This window comes from Cucurbita pepo, chromosome 9 (assembly GCF_057944985.1).
Source record: "Cucurbita pepo subsp. pepo isolate OVF chromosome 9, ASM5794498v1, whole genome shotgun sequence".
NCBI classification, from domain to species: Eukaryota; Viridiplantae; Streptophyta; class Magnoliopsida; order Cucurbitales; family Cucurbitaceae; genus Cucurbita; species Cucurbita pepo.
This window is the reverse complement of record NC_141806.1, coordinates 12084312-12106925: the sequence shown is the minus strand read 5'-3', so window position 1 is coordinate 12106925 and position 22614 is coordinate 12084312. Positions and strand designations below refer to the sequence as shown.

At 37.6% G+C, this 22614-nt stretch overlaps 2 protein-coding genes across 3 annotated transcripts; one reads left to right on the top strand and one right to left on the bottom strand.

Moving 5' to 3' along the window:
• Nucleotides 1-1261: 1261 nt before the first annotated feature.
• Nucleotides 1262-5289, bottom strand: LOC111801429 (endoglucanase 9-like). Its single transcript, XM_087126622.1, has 6 exons — nt 4694-5289; nt 4310-4620; nt 3044-3523; nt 2839-2971; nt 2552-2730; nt 1262-1663 (listed from the first exon to the last, which is right to left on the bottom strand). Exons 1-6 carry the CDS (start codon nt 5037-5039, stop codon nt 1262-1264), a joined length of 1851 nt encoding a protein of 616 aa, XP_086982748.1. The 5' UTR covers nt 5040-5289.
• Nucleotides 5290-6934: 1645 nt separating this feature from the next.
• Nucleotides 6935-21470, top strand: LOC111801427 (putative LRR receptor-like serine/threonine-protein kinase RFK1). Of its 2 annotated transcripts, none has more exons than XM_087126825.1 (26): nt 6935-7306; nt 7382-7498; nt 11223-11397; nt 12048-12119; nt 12205-12273; nt 12348-12419; nt 12683-12754; nt 12883-12954; nt 13029-13100; nt 13208-13279; nt 13361-13432; nt 13539-13610; nt 14247-14315; nt 14477-14542; nt 16226-16288; nt 16367-16414; nt 16543-16589; nt 17476-17864; nt 17941-18139; nt 18354-18509; nt 18642-18760; nt 18827-19037; nt 19209-19446; nt 19551-19701; nt 19788-20203; nt 20437-20954. In XM_087126825.1, exons 2-25 carry the CDS (start codon nt 7417-7419, stop codon nt 20169-20171), a joined length of 3042 nt encoding a protein of 1013 aa, XP_086982951.1. In that variant the 5' UTR covers nt 6935-7306; nt 7382-7416; the 3' UTR covers nt 20172-20203; nt 20437-20954. The 2 variants fall into 2 exon arrangements, with proteins under 2 accessions (XP_086982951.1, XP_023541191.2); XM_023685423.2 differs by lacking the exon at nt 20437-20954 and adding an exon at nt 21252-21470 and having other exon boundaries at nt 6936-7306.
• Nucleotides 21471-22614: the final 1144 nt, after the last annotated feature.

The following is a 22614-nucleotide window of genomic DNA, read 5'->3' as shown; positions in this document are numbered from 1 at the left end:
TTGAAATTCTTCCCTGTCTCTCTAATTTTTCTCGAGATCTGTTGCTTTCCGGCTGTCGGTCATTGGATTTCTTGATCTAGATGTTCATGGTTGCGTTGGGTTTCTATGAAAGATCAATACAATGCCGATTGTCGTTAAGTTTATTTGAGTTTATTTTAATCTAAGTTAAGCTGCGGATTGGCTGGATTTGTAATATGTATTACAGACTGTATTGGAAAATTTGAATTAAAAGGCTATAAATCTCTGTTCATGGTGGTTTCATCTTAGCATTCAGATGAGTTTTCTTTATCAACTGAGTTTTTTCTGTTCTTTTGTTGTTCTTAAGCCTCACTTCCAAATGCTACTTAGTTACTGAATTACAACGACTAGCTAGATCCTTTCGAAGTGAAACAATGCATGTACTACTGAGTTGTAGAAGTAAAACAAATCTTCTCAAGTCTCAAGTCTTTAACTTTCACATGTGAAATCAGTTTCCTGTTTGAAGAGGTAGATATTTGCTATGGATGCTTCCTTTGGGATGAAATTTTGTTTTCTACTGATTTATTAGTTAGTAGAGGTGTCAAAAACTGAAAATACTATGTGAGATCTCACGTTGGTTGGAGAGGGGAACAAAGCATTCCTTATAAGGGTGTGGAAACCTCTCCCTAATAGACGTGTTTTGAAACCGTGAGGCTGACAGCGATACGTAATGGGTCAAAGTGAACAATATCTGCAAGTGGTGGGCTTGGGCTATTACAAATAGTATCAGAGCTAGACACCGGGCGGTATGCCAGCGAGGACGCTGGGCCCCCAAGGTGGTGGATGTGAGATCCCACATCGGTTGGAGAGGGGAACGAAGCATTCCTTACAAGGGTGTCTAATAGATGCGTTTTAAAACCGTAAGACTGACGTGTGTGCCAGTGAGGACGCTGGGCCCCTAAGGGGGGTTGATTGTGAGATCCTACATCGGTTGGAGAAAGGAATGAAGCATTTCTTATAATAGTGTGGAAACCTCTCCCTAACATATGTGTTTTAAACCGTGAGGCTGACGGCTATACGTAACTGGCCAAAGTGAACAATATTAGCTTGTATGGAAATAAAGCAAGCCGTCATAAAAAGTTGTGAGATTGCGTAGGTATTTACTCAAGAAAGTCGTGGAATTGGGAAGAAACAAAAATTTCAGACTCTTGCATGTAAGAAAGAGTGTGGGATATTACATAGTGAAGATTTCTGAAGTCAAATTTCTGTTATTCTAAGAAGTTAAACATATATCTTAGGACTTTCAAGGAGCTAGAGAAGCCATAGGTATTCTATCAAAGATAGACATCTGATCTATGCCTATATTTTTACCATTATAAACTGAAACATCACCTGGATAGTCATGTAGAGCAACAAGCGCTGCAACTAAACCTGCATTGCTTGCTATTGTCGGTTCAGTAAACCAAGGTTTTCCCCTATCGTCTGAGAAGTGGTCGAACTTGTCTGGTCCTGCCACCATGGCTCCGATAAGAAGATTTGGGTTTGAAGCCTTAGATAACAGCCATCTATCTCCTTCAGCACATGAATAGAATTGACCATCCCAAGGAATTGAGGCACCCCTGTGGTGGACATGGGTGGGGTAGTTGTTTCCGTAGCCAACTACGTAGCTCATTTTCATTGGATTGTCTCCAAGTATGTAGTTGAGCTGAAAATGTTGGACACTATTAAATTCTGATATCTAAACTGAAGGATTTTTATGTCAATGTTTCTAAAATATGTTAGGTCTTGTTTCTAATTAGACAAGTGTGAAAACTTCTTTGGAAACCGGAAAATAATGGTTCTCAAAATATAGTATAAAACTAGTTTTACTTTCCTCCCTTCTCAGAATGTAGAACCTTCTGTATCTTGTCAAGATGGTGAGATCCACCCTCAGTTGGAGAAAGGAACGAAGCATTTCTTATAATGGTATGGAAACCTCTCCCTAGTGGACATGTTTTAAAATCTTGAGGAGAAGTTCGGAAGGAAAAACCCAAAGAGGACAATATTTGCTTGTGGTGGGTTTGGGCTGTTATAAATGGTATCATATCTAGACATTGGGCAGGGTGTGCCAGCGAGCATGCTGGCCCCCAAAGGGGATGTGGATTGTGAGACCCCATATCGGTTGGAGAGAGGAACGAAGCATTTCTTATAAAGGTGTGGAAGTCTCTCCCTAGTAGATGTGTTTTAAAACCTTGAGGGGAAGCCTGGAAGGGAAAACCTAAAAAGGACAATATTTGCTAGTGGTGGGCTTGAGCTGTTAGGAATGGTATCAGAGCCAGACATCGGGCGGTGTGCCAACGAGGACACTGGGACCCTAAGGGGGGATGGATTGTGAGATCCCACGTCGGTTGGAGAGGGGAACGAAACATTCCTTATAATGGTGTGGAAACATCTCCCTAATGGACACATTTTAAAACCTTAAGGGAAAGCCCAAAGAGGACAATATCTACAAGCGGTGGGCTTGGGCTTGGGCTGTTACAGATGATTTCGGGGAATGTTGGTACAATCTACATTTTTTGGATATAGAAGACGAAGAAAATAGTTCTGCACTTGCCTGAGACCTGGAGAAGGCCTTCAACTTTTCCAGAGAAAAGCCAGGATTGGCAAAAATGCAACTCATATAAGATGCTCCCAAGAGATCAAGGTAATCACTGTACAATTTACTGAGGAATGATGCTGTTGCAGCAAACTGTAGTGGTGCTCCATCAGCAGGCCTTAGGAGGATCAGTCCACCTATATTCATGATTGAAAGAATAGCTTATTACTGGAAACAAACCTACACATATTATTTCTATGGATGGTAAGTTTATACGATCTATGAGATCCGAACAGATGTTTTACCTGGTGTCCTGTTGAAGTGTTGCTGAATGAGATAAGAACACATGAGGATCTCTGTCATGTTTGATGATGCTCGTAGGGCATATTCGTACGGGTAGCCAATGTCATGAAAATAGAGAAGGCGTGTCAATAGTACCTATTGAAAGAGTAGCAGTGTAAACCTTCCATCTTTTATTAGAAATTCAAATAAGACTTCGATTCAAGTTACCGCTGTTGCACTGAACTTATTGTTCCAATCGAAAATCCCTTGGTCAATACTTGCTACCTCGGTCCGTGCTAACTGAAACCGGACAGCATCAGTAGAATATGCAAGATATGAAGCGTTTCCGGTTGCAAAGAACAACCAAGTTCCTGCCCATGTCAATTCATCCATGAAACCTGATGAGTTGTAGAAGTTTCTTGCTTCTCCTCCACATGAATCAACTAAGGTATAAGTTCCTTGCTCACTTGGGTCTAATTTAGTCACTTGCTCAAACAATTTCTCTGCAGCTTTTGCTAATTCTCCTGAATAGTTGTTATCTTCTTTGAATACTAACGATGCAGCCGATAACGCTGCGACAACCTCTCCAGCGAGATCTGAAGCCCGGGCATCACACTCCGAAACAGGTCTCGTATATCTCATATCTTCTGGTCTTTGCCAGCAGTTGTCATTATTTTGAGCCTTACTATCGTTACTGACAGATCCTACCTAGCAACCATGAATTAGAGATACTGTTGAGTAATAAACTACTGTGAATATCTTAATTGTTCTTATTTAGAGGTCATATCACTTACTTGAGAATATATTATGATTTGATCAAAAATTGCATTTGGGGCTACAAAAACTTCGAGCAAAGACCATTTATTATTTTATTATATTATTTTGAGCCTTACTGTCGATGTGGGGTCTCACAATCCACCCCTCTTGGGGGCCAGCGTTCTCGCTGGCACACTGTTTGGTGTCTGATACCATTTGTAACAACTCAAGCCCATCGTTAGCAGATATTGTTCGCATTAACCCGTTACGTAACGTTGTCAGCTTCACAATTTTAAAATGTGTTTGCTAGGGAGAGGGTTCCACATCCTTATAAGGGATGTTTCGTTCCCCTTTCCAATCGACGTGGGATCTTACAATCCCCCCCTTGGGGGCCAGCGTCCTCGCTGGCACACCGTTTAGTGTCTGGGTCTAATACCATTTGTAACAGCCCAAGTCCATCGTTAGCAGATACTGTCCGTTTTAACCCATTACATATCGTCATTAGCCTCACGATTTTAAAACACGTCTGCCAAGGAAAGGTTTCTACACCCTTATAAGGGATGCTTCATTTCCCTCTCCAATCGACGTGGGATCTTACATTTACCGACAGTTCCAACCTAGCAACCATGCATTAGAGATAATGTTGGGTAATAAACTTGTCATTGGAAGGTTCAATATTGTGGAATAACTGCACTGTGAATATCTTAATTGTTCTTATTGAGATGTCATATGGCTTACCTGAGAATATATTATGGTTTGATCAGAAGTTGAATTTGGGGCTACAAAAACTTTGAGCAAATAATCAGTTCCCCATTTGATGATGTCCTTTACATGATCAAGCTCATTCATGTCTGCATACTTAGAATGATACTCAATCACACTCCAGCTTAGAAGAGTAATGGTATAAGCTGTAGGGAAAGTGAACTTGATATTGTTTCCAGAATCATAGAAACCTCCGACTAGGTCATCTGGTTTATTGCTTGAAACTCCGTCGTCCAAGCCCGAATCTCCTCGAAAGTCTACTGGACTATTTTCGGGATACCTACCAGCTGAGAAAAAGCTTTTTATCAGTTAGGAGCATGGAAAGATCACACGAACACTTCGAGTTAAGGGGGTTCTTACATTTTTGAGCATCGAAAAACTCTAGAGCTTGATGAACTGCACCTGTGTGATTGTTTGAGGCTTCATGGCTGTCATGTTTGTGAGGTAAAAAGTTGAGGAGAAGTGCAAGTGCTATGATTACAAGTAGTATAAAAGCTGAAATGTAAGAACACCATTTGAATTGTGTTCTATTTGATATAACGATCTTGAAGTCGATGGACTTGTAGTATGGAGAACGAATTGGAGAACGAATCGAATCATAATCAACGGTCGATGTCGAAGAGACATTGAAGCTAACTCGTGCCGGGCTAACGAGATACTCTGCTTCATCATGCTCTGCATGAACAAATCTCTCTGGTTGCATCATTTAAGACAACTGCTGCTTGTTTGCTCATAATTTTCTTACAAGGATGATGATTTGTCCTTAAGCCACGGTTATTCCAATGTCTAGCTGGTGTCTTGTAGTTGTACATTTCTACTTGTCTGATGCAGCCTGCTGGAGATGAGAGGTCTTGTAGCTATCAATTGCATAGAAGAAATTGATATTAGACATTTAAACACCGAGGATTTGTGTGGTATTAACAGATAAAATTCTTACCGTCAATATATGAACATAAACCGTTTATCGATACTTCATAAATTATGTTACTTGTGAAGGTTCATGAGTATTTTTGAAACGCGACACTATCAAAAATTATATTATTTTGTACAATTACTTTAACCTCCCCTTAATCAAGACTCGACTCCAATCTATTGGCACGACTAAGTTTTGGATACCATGTTAGACGAACACGACTCTCCACAGTGGCATGATATTGTCCACTTTGAGTATAAGCTCTCATTTCTTTGCTTTGGGCTTCCCGAATGCCTCACACCAATGGAGAGAGTATTCTTTTATTATAAATTCATGATCATTCCTTAAATTAGTCGGACTTCCATTGTCCAATAGATTTTACCTAAATAATCAATCTCTTAAAATCCTCTTTCATTATTAGATGTGATACAACATAAAAAGATTCGATTTTTATTTATATATTACCAAACATGGTTCATCGTAAACGTCGAATTTATCGAATTTTGATAGGTGAAATGTTCGATATAGATACTTTTTAAACTAAATTATTAAATCAATCAAATAAAAAGTTTATAATGCAATAATATTAGAGATGTCTATTTAACTCGGGGGACCTCCACATAAATTAGTCCTAAATGGAGCAGAGAATCCCTGCTTAAAGGGACATTGATGAAGAATTTTTCTTTATTAGCTAAACGAGATTAGAGATCGAGATTAGAATCCCTGCTTAAAGGGACATTGATGAAGAATTTTTCTTTATTAGCTAAACGAGATTAGAGATCGAGATTATATTCTCTGTCTCCCCACCTTACCTCACTTTATATATATAAATATATAAATATATCTATATATTATCAAAACTAAGACACACAACTATTATATATATTGAAGTATATTTTTTTGTTATAATTATAATTTTTTTTTTTTTTTTGTTGATGAAATATTATTAGATTTATTATGACATTTTACGTTTTTTTAATAGAAATTATATTGAAAAAAGAAAAATATATAAATCTATTAATTTTTTTAAAAAATATATTAAAAAATAAGAAAAATTATATGGGGGAACTTGATCCTGCACGTCCTCACAATGAACTCGAGGAAAGAGAAGAAGATGAAGCCCAAAGAAAAGCCATGAGAGCTTATGCTCAAAGTGGACAATATCATACCATTGTGGAGAGTCGTGTTCATTTAATCTTGTATCAGAGTCATGCCCCAAACTTAGTCATGTCAATAGAATCCTCAAATGTCGAACAAAGAACTCCAAAAGAAAAGGAGTCAAGCCTCCTCGAAGGCATAGTAAAAAATGACTAAGACTCCAAAAGAAAAAGGAGTCGAGCCTCGATTTAGACTTTGTTCGAGGGGAGGTGTTGGATGACAGTCCCACATCGACTAATTTAGGGAGTGATCGTGGGTTTATAATCAAATAATACTATCTTCATAGGTACGAGACCTTTTGGAGAAGCCCAAAGCAAAGTTATCAGAGCTTATACTCAAAGTGGACAATATCATACCATTGTGGAGAGTCGATGGAAGACTCCCGACCCTACCTGACCGAGTGGATATTTCTAATGAACTTAGTATAATTACAATGTGACAATGAAAATTAAGATTTTTCTTAAATAGTAAGCAAAAAAAAAAGCTATTTTGAGGTTTATAATTCCAAAATATTCCAACTTTATGAGTGTTACTAAAAAAAATTGCACACAGACGCCGTGCAGGTTTCTAATTCCGAAATTTCTACATGCTTTTGATTTCGTAAATGCCAGCAAACCAACCGCTTGGAATCTCCCCTGAACCCTGAAATTTGTTGTCAGCTCCAGTCAAAATCTTTTAAATTTGGGTTTCTGGGTTTGGTTGTTTTGATTGTACCCCATTTCAGCTCTCGAATGCGGGTAACAATCCAGAATGAACAAGCCCAGAAACCGATATCTTTTAAAATTTTGCTGCATTTCTTGGTGAATTTGGCTCAATCTCATTATCACGGAGGAGGAGAAAACGAGTTTTGCTGCAGCGAACAGGCAATCCAACCCATTCCAGACCTAGGCGAATTTGAACCGGTAATGTACACTGATTGAACAATTAATGCCTGTAGCGGTATTGATTGTTACTCATACTGTTCTTTGTGTTTTCAGTTTTCAGTTCAGATTGTTGAAGAACTAGTTCGGTGATGATGGTGGCGAAGAGCTTCTTCGTTTTCATTGTTCTTAATCTCTTGAGATTTGCAGATTCCAGGCTTCCCAAAGAAGAGGGTACATTTTTTTTTCCCCCTTTTCCTTCATGGAAATGAAGGTTGTGAGCTTGAATTGGATAATGTTCTTGCTGGTTTTTCTTTGTTGCCTAATGCAAATTAGTTATCCTATGAAATTCTATGGTTTAAGCATCTATGGAGTTTTTAGATTCTGCTGTGATATGAATTTGGAGTTGTTGTTATGTTATGTTTAATCCAAGGATTGTTTGAAGATTGCTGATAGCAATTCTGCACACGATTCTTTTAATCTTTTGGTTCAATCAGTCATTTGTTGTTTGAACGTTTCAGATTACAGAAAACTGTTTTAATGGAATGTTTAGGCAATTCGATTCGTCGTTCTTGTAAGAAACCACCTCTAAAGAGTTAGACTCCCCTAAGTTTTCTTTCGAAATAGATAAACGAAAAGATTCCCATAAGTTTGTTTTATCACCATGATTTTGCATTGATGTCAGCTGCTAAGAATTGTTTAGTTGGAAGTGTTAGCCATTGCTGTGAATTCTGAATCGTTGGAATTTAACGACAAGCTTAGCTCGTTTCTTAATAAGTGAACAACAAGCACTTGCTTAGCAGTGGTGCCATTTCGGAGTGAGTGCTGGTAGAATAGAAAAGGTTCAAGTAAATGCTTAAGGTGACCTTTTTATCCTTCAGTGCTGGAATGATTAAAGCTCACTCCAATATTGAGTGAAGTGGCATTGTCGAAAGTTGTTGATGCCGATTTCCTGTCCTCGACTTCTCTCTGCCAAAAAGCAAAGTTTAGGGAAAAGTTAGGGTCTTGGCTTAAGGTCTTCCTACTTTTTCACGTGCAACAAGATCCATTCACATCAGGGTCTGCAAATTGCTCCTTTCTTCCCATGAAAAAAAAAAAAAAACCATGAGGGATGCGATCATGGTAACATGTGATAATCATTCCGAGTCAAAGAAAAAGTGTAACAGCCCTAACCCACCACTAGCAGACATTGTCCGTTTTAGCTTGTTACGTATTGCCATCAGCCTCACAATCTTGAAACGCGTATGCTAGGGAGAAGTTTCCACACTCTTATAAGGAATGCTTCATTTCCCTCTCTAACCAATGTGGGATCTCACAATCCACCCCTCTTGGGAGCCTCGCGTACTTGCTGGCACACCGCTCGATGTCTGACTCTGATACCATTTGTAACAGTCCAAGCCCATCGCCAACCGATATTGTCCTATTTAGACTTTCCCTTCTGGACTTCCCCTCAAGGTTTTTAAATGCGTCTATTAGGGACTGGTTTCCACACCTTATAAGGAGTGTTTCATTCCTCTCTCCAACCGATGTGGGATCTCACAAAAAGAATGAAATGATTAAAGTTATCACCAACCTTAGCATAGATAGTAGTTTCGCTCATACTTCTTCTGAAACTTTAAAGAAGCAAGTAGGAATCAATCTTACTATAAAAAGCACGACGTGCCTGCTTAACCCATAGAGAGCTTTCTTCAGACTGTATTGTTTGTTTTCTCTATCCACGTCTTCTTCAAGAACACAATTCCAAAAAGCTTATTTGACATCTAGATAAAATATTTTCCACCCCAAGTGTGCAGCTAAAGCAATAATCAATTGTATTGTGTCGTGTCATGCAATTGGAGCAAATGTGTCTCCATAATCAGCCCCAAGTTGTTGTTCATTACCTTTACCACTAACCTTATTTTATATTTGTAACCGCCTAAGCCCACCGCTAGCATATATTTTTCTCTTTGTGCTTTTCCTTTGAGCTTCCCCTCAAGGTTTTTAAAACGCGTCTGCTAAGGAGAGGTTTCTACACCCTTATAAAGAATACTTTGTTCTCCTCCCCAACCAACGTGGATTCTCGCAATATTTGTTGATTGAACAATCAGAATTATATTTCACTCTGAACACCCATTTCAGACCCAAGACGTTCTTTCCTCGTGGTTTCTCTAGAAGGTCCCATGTATTATTTTTATTGATCATCAACAATTCTTCTTTAATAGCAGGAATCCATTCAGAAGGCTGCGAAGCTTCATAATAGCTATCTGTTCAACAATAACATGATTACGACCTTCACATGCATAAGCAAGTGATCTCACCTTGTAATTTGGATTATCACTAGTTGCATGAACAAGGTCATCATCATTTGAAAGAGGAGGCTAACCTTGATCATTAGAATCAATTGAATCAAAAGAAGATTCATTTTGTTCTAAGATTTCAAAACTGGTGGATGAGTCTCTTCACAATTGTTTACCCTTCAAAATCCCAAGAAGAAACTTTTCAAGTGGTCAATAATGGTGGATGATATCACGACTCGAGATAACTTTTTGAGTGTTCAAATAAAAAATTCTATACCCTTTTGAATCAACAAAATAGCCAATAAATACTTCCTTAATTGTCTTCTCATCAAGTTTGGAGCTCTTAATAGAAGGAACAAAAGAGTAACGTATAGATCCAAAAATCTTCAAGTTCTTAATGGAACGTTTTCTACTCAACCAAGCTTCATAAGGAGTCTTGCCCTTAAATGCTCTTATAGGTAGTCTATTGAGCACGAAAATAGTTGTACATCAGCTTCTGCCAGAACTTTCTTTAGTAACTTTTTTCAGAGAGTACCCAATGTGCAGCATCCCTTCGTTTTTGGGCTTGTAATTTGCTCATTTAACTCTGCGTTAGAGACGGTAGTCAAGTCAAAAGACACTTCTATGGCTGAGATCTTCGACTCAAATTTGCTAGGAACACTAACCATTACTTTTTCCCAACTCTTTTATCTGAAAATATTTCACCAACTAGTCTTATTGTTCATCACTTCTGTCGTGTATTCCCTCATATAATCTGAATCCTTCATTTTTGGTAACTCAAACCCTCTCTTGAGAGTCCATAATTTGACACATTTCACCCTCGCACTTCTTTCAAATTCCTCTTGCAATTTATCCCAAGCGTCTTTTGGAATTTTACAATCAATAATCCTAGCAAATATAGGATCAGATAAAGTGACATGTATCACGAATAAAGCCTTGGGTTTCTTGAATTTCTCCTCTTCATGTAGTTTGATTTGATTCAGCTTTGGATTTTCTCCTAATGATTCCCAGAAACCAAGTGCCTTGAGATATGATTGCATTAACCAAAAATTAGCAGCTTTCACCATTAAAATGTGGAGGGAAGTTACACTAAAATTAGAAGACATTTTCAAAAACACAAAAATGGAATTTCGCGCTGTCATTTGAAAACACAACCCTTTAAATCTAAGGCTTTGACACCACTATTGAAAAAAAATGAGGGATGAAAAAATATTGCGGAAGCAATAATCCAATCAAAGTCTCATTGTTTGTTGAACAAAGAGAGAAAATGGAGAATAAGAGTATGAAATCAAATAGATGAATAAGCTTCTACTGAAGTAGAAAAAAAATGGTGATACAAACTTCACATGGAAGTTCATAAGTTGAAATGTTAGATCTAACTTGTAAAGAAGAAACTTACAACATTAAATTAAAAAACTGAATGTAATTAAAAAGGAAAAACTCATAACTCAACAGATTCAAATATGGTTGTTGAATACTCTAGATGAGATGTCCAAGGTTATTTACACTAACATCAAAGGAACCACAATTTATTTATCATTTTTTTTTCCTTATTTAGATGAAATATGACGAAACCGTTATATGTTTCGAATGTTGGCTGATAAGTTTTCATTTATGATTGTTTATCACAGTCATATCATAACTAACTATTTTCTAACCTTCTGGCTTTTCATTTTGTATAGTCGATGCTCTACAGCAAATTACGAGAACATTAGGTGCAGTTTATTGGAAATTCAATGATGAGTCCTGTGCCGTTGAAATGTTTGGGTTAACAGAAAACCCCCAGAGGGGATCTTCGAGTAAAATTGTTTGTGATTGCCTCCTCGAGGACAACACACTTTGTCATGTCATAAAGATGTATAATCCTCTATCTTATTTCTTAACATTGATTCCAAGCTTGATATGGTATTTGGTGCAATTTTCTGTCCCACTTAAACTTCTAGGATCAATGGCTATATGATAACTTTCTTTTCCAACGTCAAGTTTCTTGTATTTATGCATGTCTCGTTGAAATAAATTGCAACATAATTGAAGTTTAGTTCGACGCCAAGAATCTCCACTTTGTTGATAAGTTAGATCTTTTCTATTTGAATGTAAAAGCTTTTCAGAATTAAGGAGTTCGATCAAAGGTAGGTGCCACGATTCTATTGAAGATTATGATTGCTGTTAATCATTACATTATCTGATTCTTTTCAAGATTTTCATCATAAAAACAAGGGCTTAGGTGAATGAATAAATGTTGGAAGGATGATAATTCACCATGTAAGGGGACGCCAATTGCATTTGAACTTCTGCTGACTTCTTTTGCACATTTTGTGAATGAAACACCCTAAACATTATTAAGATTATCTTTGAAATAAATAGTGTCTCGCTCATGAAGCGCGGAGTAAATCATTAGTGCTTATAGCATTCTGTCGTCTTTCGAATTCTTTTCCTACCAACACTTGTCTTTTCTTGTCTTGATTTTTAAATTGTAATTTCTTTTGCTTGTTTTCTTTTCATATCAGAGAATTCAGAAGACACAATCTGCCCGGTGTTCTTCCACCTGAAATCGTCAAGCTTCGGTACCTGAAAGAAATGTAAATGCAGTTTGTCTATCTTAAAGTTGTATGTGGAGATTCTTTCTTTAGGAAAAACTCTAAGCCACTTGTTGACTTGGTGTAGTGATTTTTCTTACAATTACCTTCATGGTAATATACCTCGGGAGTGGGCGCTATTGCGGGTGACGTCAATGTAAGATCTTGTGTCTTTTGTTGTTGATGTACTGATTTATTCCTCTAATAAACTATCTAGTGAATATCCTGCAGCTCTCTTCTTGTAAATCGGTTCTCAGGGGAAATACCAGTGGAATTGGGGAATATTACTACACTAGCACACCTGTAAGTTTTGACACAGTTTGTTCATTTTCTTTTTTCTCTCTTCAGGGTATGATGCATTGGTTATTAATAACACAAAGATTGCCGTTTTCTTTAAAACATAATCTGTCATGTTATCGTCACTTTGACCTTAAAAAAATGAAAGCGTGTTGTTCAACTCTCTTTCCACTCATTTAATAGCTCAAAGAACATCGAGTTATGATCCTTCTTCCCCCCTTCCCGTCTTTTATGTGCCCATATCTCATTTGTATATTTGGTAAAATCAGGTCCCTTGAAGCAAACCAATTTTCTGGAGCAATTCCATCAGAACTTGGGAGGTTAAGCAACCTAGAAACCTTGTAAGATGTTATCAGCTTTCTTTCACATACTTTCCTTTTCTTTTTTTTTTTTTTTTTTTTTTTTTTTTTTTTTCTTTTTTTTTGTGGTACAAAATTAATAGTTTATTGATTTAACACTGTATATGCAGGGTGCTATCATCTAATCAACTAACTGGCACATTGCCCACTACGTTTGCTGGTCTGGGAAACCTAATAGATTTGTAAGTTTTTATTACATTCACCTTTCTCGAAGTATGTTGAGTCATTTGTCCAAATTACTTTCTTTGCATGGCAGCCGAATTAGTGATAACAACCTGACGGGAACCATACCCGACTTCATACAGAATTGGAAACTACTCTATAGATTGTAAGCGTTTTAGAAAATGTTCAAGTTTCATTCGTTTTTTGAGAAACAAAAATATGTTAAATTTACTTTATCAGTTATTAATACCATTTAAAATTGAATTATTGAAGAGTACTACATGGAAGTGGACTTCAGGGACCAATTCCTGCAAACATATCCCTTTTGATTAACTTAGAGGATTTGTAAGTAGTACTCAATTTGATACTTTTTCATCCAACAGATCAATGATAAAACTCAATATTTTATGGATTTTGTTAATATAGGAGGATCAGCGATATTCGTGGGCCAACGCAGGATTTTCCTGAGTTGGTGAACATGACAGGCTTGGTTCAATTGTAAGTCGAATGTCTATGCTGTCTGAATTCTTTTGAGCAACATCTCTACATAATCCATTAGAGCATGTTATTCTTTTTTTCAGTCTTATTCGTTGATCTCTTTTAGGGTTCTGAGAAATTGCAACATTGCTGGAAAGATACCTCCATATTTGTGGACGATACAGACTATGGAAATGATGTAAGTAAGACGTGTATGCTCCTGGCATGTTTATGATCACTGATACTCTATGAATGTGTATGGTATGACATGCTAAAACTTTTGTTTGTTCAGTGAACGTTACCTTATCGTCCAACCTTTCCTTTTACTTTCTAGTCCTTGAGATTTTGTGTTTCTAATCAAAGATAAGAATTGTTAACACATGTCTTCTTACGTTAGGGGTATTATAGCAAAAGAGATCATAGAATTTTGTCAGCTTAATAAAATTCAGCCCTTAACTGGAAGTATACTTATTTATAAATTAGCGTCATGTACCTTTATTTTTGTTCTATGATAGTTGAAATATTGTTTTTCTTTGCTTCTCTTGGAGTGTATATTGGATCAAATGATAAAGACATCGTTGAGAGAAAGATGACTATATATGAGATATTTTATACTTAGTTTCTTGATTTTATGATTTTCTACTAATAGAAAGGTTTATTTATTTATTTTTTTCTGTAGTTTTTATGTATCTTTTTCAATTTCACAAATTCTTTCAAGCCCTCTGAATTTTTTGTTTGCCCATGCTAGGGTCACATGCCCACGCTATCGGGCTCAGCTGTAGTTTTTATGTATCTTATAGATTCAATTTGGTTATTTTTTCGTCGTGACTGACAGGGACCTCAGCTTTAATCAGTTGACTGGGGAAGTTCCAGAGGATATAGACTTGGAGCGCATTAGATTTCTGTAAGTTGACAACTCTCTGTTTTGATAAATTTTCCAGTTTTGTTGGAGTATAGACAAGCATGTCACAAAACAAATAATTTTGAAATGCTTATAATTGCTTCTTCTAATGCGTACCAGTCTCCTGATCAATTGTTTTATTTTGTTTATTTTGCTTTTATTAGCTTCTTAACTGGCAATATGCTGAGTGGCAACATACCAGATTCAATATTGAAGGATGGAACTAATGTGTAAGCTTCTTACTTATCTTTATTTTTTCCTTTCTCCTAACACATTTATAATCTATCAAGTTTATTTTCTTTGACTCTTTGTTTTGTTTGTCTATTATTGTGGAGTGCTGTCTCTTGTCAGATATTTGGAGTACCCTCAATTTGGCAAACCCTTCTTTTGATTAGTAACTTTGCAGTTGATGATACTCTTTTATTTATTACATCACCAATGGAGGAACGTTTTGACTGGTGTTGGTTCTTTTATTTTTGTGCATTATAGTCGATACGTTTTCCTAAGTAATTATTTCAGAACCTTCCGTGTTTCTTGTGAGATCCTACATCGGTTGGGGAGGAGAACGAAGTATTCTTTATAAGGGTGTGGAAACCTCTCCCTAGTTGAAGCGTTTTAAAAACCTTGAGAGGAAGCCCGAGAGAGAAAGCCCAAAGAGAACAATATTTGCTAACAGTGGGTCGGGTCGTTACAAATGGTATCAGAGTTAGACACCGGGCGATGTGCCAACGAAGAGGCTGAGCCGCAAAGGGGGGTGGATATGAGGCAGTGTGCCAGCAAGGACGTTGCGTCCCGAAGGGGGATGGATTGGGGGGTCCCATATCGCTTGGAGAAGGAATAAGTGCCAGCGTGTACGCTGGGCCCCGAAGGGAGGTGGATTGTCAGATCCCACATCGGTTGGGGAAGAGAACGAAACATTCTTTACAAGGGTGTGGAAACCTCTCCCTAGCAGATGTGTTTTAAAAACCTTGAGGGGAAGTCCGAAAGGAAAAACCCAAAGAGGACAATATCTACTAGCGGTGGGCTTGGGCCGTTACATTTTTAGTTAAGATAGTTTGTTAATATATTTTCAATAAAGTGGAGAATTAATGCAAAAGCATTTCTTGACAGGCGACAGTCCACTTCAGACTTGGATTTAGTTAGGCCATAGGCACTTCCATGAGATTTTAACCTTCAAATACCTCATCTTGCATCTCACATCAGTATGAAATTTACTATTTTTCTTAATTTCAAACTGATCTACAAGGTAAAGTGAATATTCAAAATGTTGTTAATGACAACTACCATCTGCATATGGTGGAGGACTTGGTAAAAAAATTGATATTTGTTATTACGTAGGACATAAAGGGGTTCATGAACTAACAAAAAGAAACACAAGTTTTGACTGTGGTGAAAATTAGGTGGGTCAAGCTGTAAATTATAACATATTGATCACTTATAAAGCCTTGTAGAAGCTTTATACTTTTTTTTTTTTTTTTTTTTTTTTGGAGCGATTATATCTAGTGATAAACATTAGGCTGCAAAAATTGAGAAAACTAATGGATGTCTTTTTACCATGCAAACTCGGAACGAGAATGTTACCTTGCAATTAGGTAGTTATCGACATTGACGTAAAAATATAATCATTTGAGATCTTGTTCTACCCAAGACCACCTATAGCCTATTATCCTTTTTTTTTCTTTTTCGTTTTCAATCTTTGGTTGACATGTTTTCGTTCTTTATTTACTTTTACTTTTCTGCTATGTGGATGCTTCTATAATTGGTAGTTTAACTAATCACGTGAAATTATATATGAACTAGGAGATGAGCATTCTAGCATAACGACATCTTTTAATACTCTACAAAATAACATCAGCCAAAAGATAACATTGCTTATCTCATTCTAACAAGTATGACAATATGCTCTCATGCAGAGATCTTTCATTCAATAACTTTACATGGCAAGGTCCTGAGCAGTATGTTTGTAGAAAGAATATGTAAGATATACTTCTGGAAAATATTCTTTGAGATATTTTCGAGTGAAAAAAGTTGATTTTTTCCCAATATCGCGACAGGAATATGAATCTGAACTTGTATCGAAGTTCTTCCTCCAGCGACTCCTTGTAAGTTGCTCTAGTTTTATCCTTTTAAATGAAGTTCTCTTGCAGAGTAACAGAAGAATTCTTGCCACATATACATGTTTTGTGCTGATATCCCGTGTCTATTCTCTGTTGACTCGGTCATGTTATAGGAGGCGGGAAAGTCTCCCCTGCTTGAAGGATTCCATCTGTTCAAAATGTAAGTGATAATCCTTCTGAAATAGAGAAAAAGGAATGTTATACATGCTGTTTCCTAGTTTTAGTATTAAGAAGCTGACCGGTAATTTATTCATATTTATATTTATAGAGAGAATATAGTGAACCTTAGCAGTGGCTTTTATCCTAAGACATAAATAGTAAATAGTTTCTACTGTAGTTACGTTAACAGTTAGTAAGTAGTAATAAATGTGTTTGTAACAACCCAAGCCCACCGCTATCAGATATTGTCCGCTTTGGCCCGTTACGTACCGCTATCAGCCTCACGGTTTTGAAACACGTCTTTTAGGGAGGTTTCCACATGCTTATAGGAGTACTTTGTTCCCCTCTCCAACCGAGGTGGGATCTCACAATCCATCCCCCTTGAGAGCCCAGCTTCTTCGCTGGCACACAGGCCAGTATCTGGCTCTGATATTATTTGTAACAACCCAAGTCCACCTCTAACAGATATTGTTCGCTTTGGCCCGTTAGGTATCGCCATCAGCTTCATGGTTTTAAAATGCGTCTATTAAGGAGAGGTTTCCACAACTTATAAGGAGTACTTTGTTCCCCTCTCCAACCGATATGGGATCTCACAATCTACCTCCCTTGGGGCCCAGCGTCCTTGCTGGCACACTAGCCAATATCTGGCTCTGATACCATTTGTAATAGCCCAAGCCCACCCCTAACAGATATTATCCGCTTTGGCCCATTACGTATCGCCATCAGTCTCACGGTTTTAAAACGCGTCTATTAGGGAGAGGTTTCCACACCCTTATAAGGAGTACTTTGTTCCCTTCTCCAACCGATGTAGGATCTCATAGTGTTAATGTATAAAAATCTTGGAGATGATCTGGTGTTTTTCTCACCTTCTCTTTTCTTAATGACAGATTCAAGATGTTGGTTCATCAATTGCGGTGGGTATGACTTGACTAATGTGATAGACAACAACGACATTTTATACAATGGGGATGCAGATGTTGAAGGAGGGACGGCAAAATTATATGTTGATTATAATAGCTACTGGGGATTGAGTAGTACTGGAGATTTCATGGATGATCACGATTACCAAAATACACGTTACTCTTTTTCGCTGCCTTCATCAAACGTTTCCCATATATATTCAACAGCACGTCGTTGTCCAATTTCGCTCACTTATTTCCATCAATGCTTGGAAAATGGAAACTACACAGTGAAGATTCATTTCGTGGAGTTACGATTTACAAATGACAAGACATATACTAGTCTTGGAAGACGGATATTTAATATCTACATTCAGGTATTTGTCATAATAATTAAAAAGGAGTAAGCAATATTGGAGTTTGCAGATTGCCTCATAAGTATACTTTATACAGGAAAAGTTAGTATTGGAGAATTTTGAAATTAAAAAAAGGGCAGGAGGAGCTCAAAAACTGATAGAATTGCAGTTTGATAACGTTAACGTAATTAACCACGTCCTCGAGATCCGATTCTATTGGGCTGGAAAAGGAACAACACGAATTCCTGATAGAGGAGTTTATGGTCCACTGGTATCAGCTATTTCTGTTTATTCTGGTCAGTCGTTTATAAATCTCTCTTGTTCTTCATGCCTTATGTCTATGATCTTGTCTTGTGTAGTACCTGTGCTTAGGAATTGAATATTTCATTTCAAAACCTATACTTATCCGCTCCCGCTTCAGTTTAGCTCATTTTTAACTAGATATCGTAGTTTTCGGTTCGACTCAAATGGTTTCCTTGAGAATGAATGGTGTTTTTATCCTTTGAGCAGATCTTAAATATTGTTCAATCTTTGAAAGTGGTCAAATGAAAACTGTAGCTATCTTCGTAAGGGTTGGATTATTATGCCTTTCTATAATCATCATAGTAGGATTTCTTCATTGGAAAGGCACCCTTCAAGTATTCGGGCAGGGTAAAGACGATACAGGTGCGTTCGGATTGCATGCTGTCACAATTTAGAACTTTTATCTGCAATTGTTTCTATCTGTAACATTTTAGAACATCTCTCATGATGACATCCAACATTATTACCTTATTTCATCTATACCACCATGAACAGATGTTGCAGGAATAGACGTACAAACTGGAATTTTTACATTGAAACAAATAAAAGCTGCCACCAATGATTTCGATTCTTCTAATAAAATCGGAGAAGGCGGTTTTGGCCCTGTTTATAAGGTATTATTACTTAACTGGTCGTCTAATTTTGATGAAGGGAAGTGCTTATATAAGGTCGATTTGCAGGGTCAGTTGGCTGATGGTACCGTCGTAGCAATTAAGCAGCTCTCGTCCAAATCAAAGCAAGGGAATCGCGAATTTCTGAACGAGATAGGAGTGATCTCTTATTTGCAACACCCGAATCTAGTCAAGCTCCTTGGATGTTGTATTGAAGGGGATCAACTGTTGTTGGTGTATGAACATTTGGAAAACAATTGCCTTGCCCGAGCGCTATTTGGTCAGTTCGACTTCAAATACTTGTTCGGGTCTCGTTGGTCGTTTTACTAGATAATAATTCCTTTTCTCTGTCGATCATTTGCATGATATAGCTCCGGCTCGTTGGCTCGTTGGCTCGTTTTTCCTATCGTTATTTTTTTGTTTAGTTTCTCTTTGTTGTTTTGTTTTATAGGTCCAGAGTGCAGTCGTCTTAATTTAGATTGGCCAAGCAGGCTTAGAATCTGTATTGGTATAGCAAAAGGCTTAGCATATCTCCATGAGGAATCTAGCCTCAAAATTGTTCACAGAGACATCAAAGCTACTAATGTGCTATTGGATGGCAAACTGAATCCTAAGATATCTGATTTTGGTTTGGCTAAGCATGACGATGAGGAGAAGACTCACATCACGACCCGAGTGGCTGGGACCATGTATGTTCCAATCATATCATTTAACGAGACCCCGACATATATATGCTCCAGAATAAAACCGTTGTTCATGATAACCTCGTTTATGTTAAATCTCTCTGTTTCAGTGGATATATGGCTCCGGAATATGCTCTCTGGGGTTATCTGACCCACAAAGCAGACGTTTATAGTTTTGGAGTCGTGGCGTTGGAAGTTATCAGTGGAAGAAGCAACAATGACTACGTACCAAGTGACACTTGTGTTTGTCTTCTCGACTGGGTAATCCGCTGCTCGTCGTGTCCCTTTCTTTTATTTTCTGATCTGACCTTAAAATTGCTGATACTTTCAGTGAACTTAAATCTCAGGCCTGTCACTTGCAACAATCTGGGAACCTCGTCGAGCTGGTTGATGAGAAGTTGAAGTCGGAAATCAACTGGTATGAAGCGAGAAACATGGTGAAAATTGCCCTTCTCTGTACGCATGCTTCACCATCGATAAGGCCTTCGATGTCGGAAGTGGTGAACATGCTCGAAGGACGATTGGAAATTCCAGACCTGGTTCTAGAACCAAGTTCTTATAATGAAGATTTGAGGTTCAAGGCAATGAGAGATATGCGTAAGGAGCAACAGAGCCAAACCCCGAAGGCAGGCCAGACACAAACTTCCACAACGTTAACATTTGAGTCTTCCCCTACATCTGGAAATGAGTTTTTTGACATCAACCCATCTTCAAGTTCATCATTAATCTGATTGGCATTGCTCATAATTTTCCGGATCAATCGGTAAGCACGTATCTTTCTTTTTATGCCTTGTGTCACAATCGTGTTCTTACGGGACGTTTGTCGAAACGTCGTATGCTTAGAAAATACAATAAGGAAACTATATATCATGAAAGTGGTAAAAGAAAACAATAAAGTGATATAACTTAAGGGTTTTGGGATGCAACGGGCATGCAACTATGGGTAACATGCCTTGGACAAGCATGATTGGTAACACCTTGCAACCTTCTGTGTAGGAACGTTTTGTTCATAGCAGGGTCTATGTGAGATCCCACATCGGTTGGAGAGGGGATCGAAGCATTCTTTATAAGGGTGTGAAAACCTCTCCCTAGCAGACGCGTTTTAAAAACCTTGAGGGGAAGCTTGAAAAGGGAAGTCCAAAGAGGATAATATCTGTTAGCGGTGAGCTTGAGCTGTTACAAATGATATCAAAACCAGACATTGGGCGGTGTGCCAACGAGGGCGTTGAGCCTTGAAGGGGGGTGGACACCGGGAGATGTGCTAGCGAAGATGCTAGCCCCCAAAGGGGGTGGATTGTGAGATCCCACATTAATTGTAGAGGAAAACGAGTGCCAACAAGGACGCTGGGCCACGAAGGGGGGTGGATTGTGAGATCCTACATCGTTTGGAGAGGAGAACAAGTACCAGCGAGGACGTTGGGCCCCCCGAAGGAGGGTGGATTGTGAGATCCCATATCGGTTGGAGAGGGCATTGTAGAAATCTCTCCCTAGCAGGTTTCATAAACATTGAGGGGAAACTCGAAAGGGAAAGTCCAAAGAAACCAATATCTGCCAATAGTTAGCCCGCTAAGGCTAGATTCTTGATTCTCTCTCATCCTTCGTTTTGTACTATTATATTATGTTCGATCTATGAAGATGATTCTTTGGAAATTTTGAACTTCTAAGTGCCCCATTTCATGCAGCTGTTCTCTTCTTTTCTAGTTTTCTTTACTTTTGTTATCAAACTTGAGTGTAGGATCTATGAAGCTTGATTTTGATGCTTAAATGGATTTATATGATAACTTGTTTTTTTTTTTTTTTTGGCGAACTAGGGTTTTGGATGTGAAGACCGAGCCAGAGACGTGAACGGGAGGTTGAGAGGTCTTCTTTGGCGGGCACGGGTTGCAATGGGCGTGTGTTCTTCGGGGTTGAATGATTCTTTTCTGGAAGGACTCAAAGTGTACACGTTGTTAATGTGAGCATAACTTCCCAGAGATACAGTTTTCTCGTAACGCCCAACATTCTTTTAATAAAATTATTTTATTCTTTTATTCTTTTAAAACTTGAAGTTTATCACGTTTTGATTAATTTCAATTTAATTAGGTTAATTAGTTCGAACAGGCTCAACACAAATTAATAAAGCTCATGATAGTTTTACGATCAATTAATTAACTACCAAAGTTACCAAAAGGAATAATCGAGGACACCGTACGGGGTCGACCTATGTTTTATTTTCTAGCCCTAGAGGGGAGATCAAGATCCTAATCCAAGGTAAGTCACGAGCAGAGTGACCCATTTTAAAAAGAAATATGATCCATCTTATTCTGCCGTGTATCTACCACCAAGGTAAGGTTCCTTTTCAATATTCACCGGTTTTTAAAATTTTTAGGTAAAGGCAATAGCGTGTTAGTATTTTGTTTATGGCGGTAACAACTAAATTTTTTGTACTACTGATCAAAATCATTACTTAAAAATTGAAAATAGTTAATACCTTTAATTTTTTCACAAGATCATTTTCACTAAGGCTCACCCCGTAAGGTGACCTGGATTAGACTTGGATCACTCATTTTGGTGACCATAGTGGTTAATTACCTGAATACACAACGTGTAACTTTTCCATAAACTCGGTTTTATTAATATTAAAGCTACCTCGTAATGTGACCTCGATTACCCATTTTAACAACCTTAATGGTTAGGTACTCGAGCACACGTATAATTTTTTCTACAAAATCATTTTCATTACATCAATCGTGTTAAGCACAAAATATGCCCCAACACATTTAAAACATGTTTTACGATACATCACAATCATTAGCAATCTAAAACTTCGTTAACTAATACGATCAAGAATTTCATTCCATTTGATCTTAATACTTAACCCAAACTTTAATAATTGACTCACGAGACTATTAGCCTAAGCTTGTTCTTACGAACGGTCCAAAAAGGCTCGGGTCCTTGTTAATTCGTGTTCAAGCTACAAATTTAATTCTCATCGACTCCGAGTAATAAAAAATTAATAATAATAATTTTTTTTTTTAATAAGAAGAGCATGATCATTTAAAATAATAAAAAACCAAAAACATATATTTAAATATTTCCTAAAAATCGGTGAGACAATTTACAGCTGTCAACAGTGTGAAGACTAGGTGTTTGTACATTTTGTTGCTTTGAAAAAGTAAAGCGTTGACTAATTCT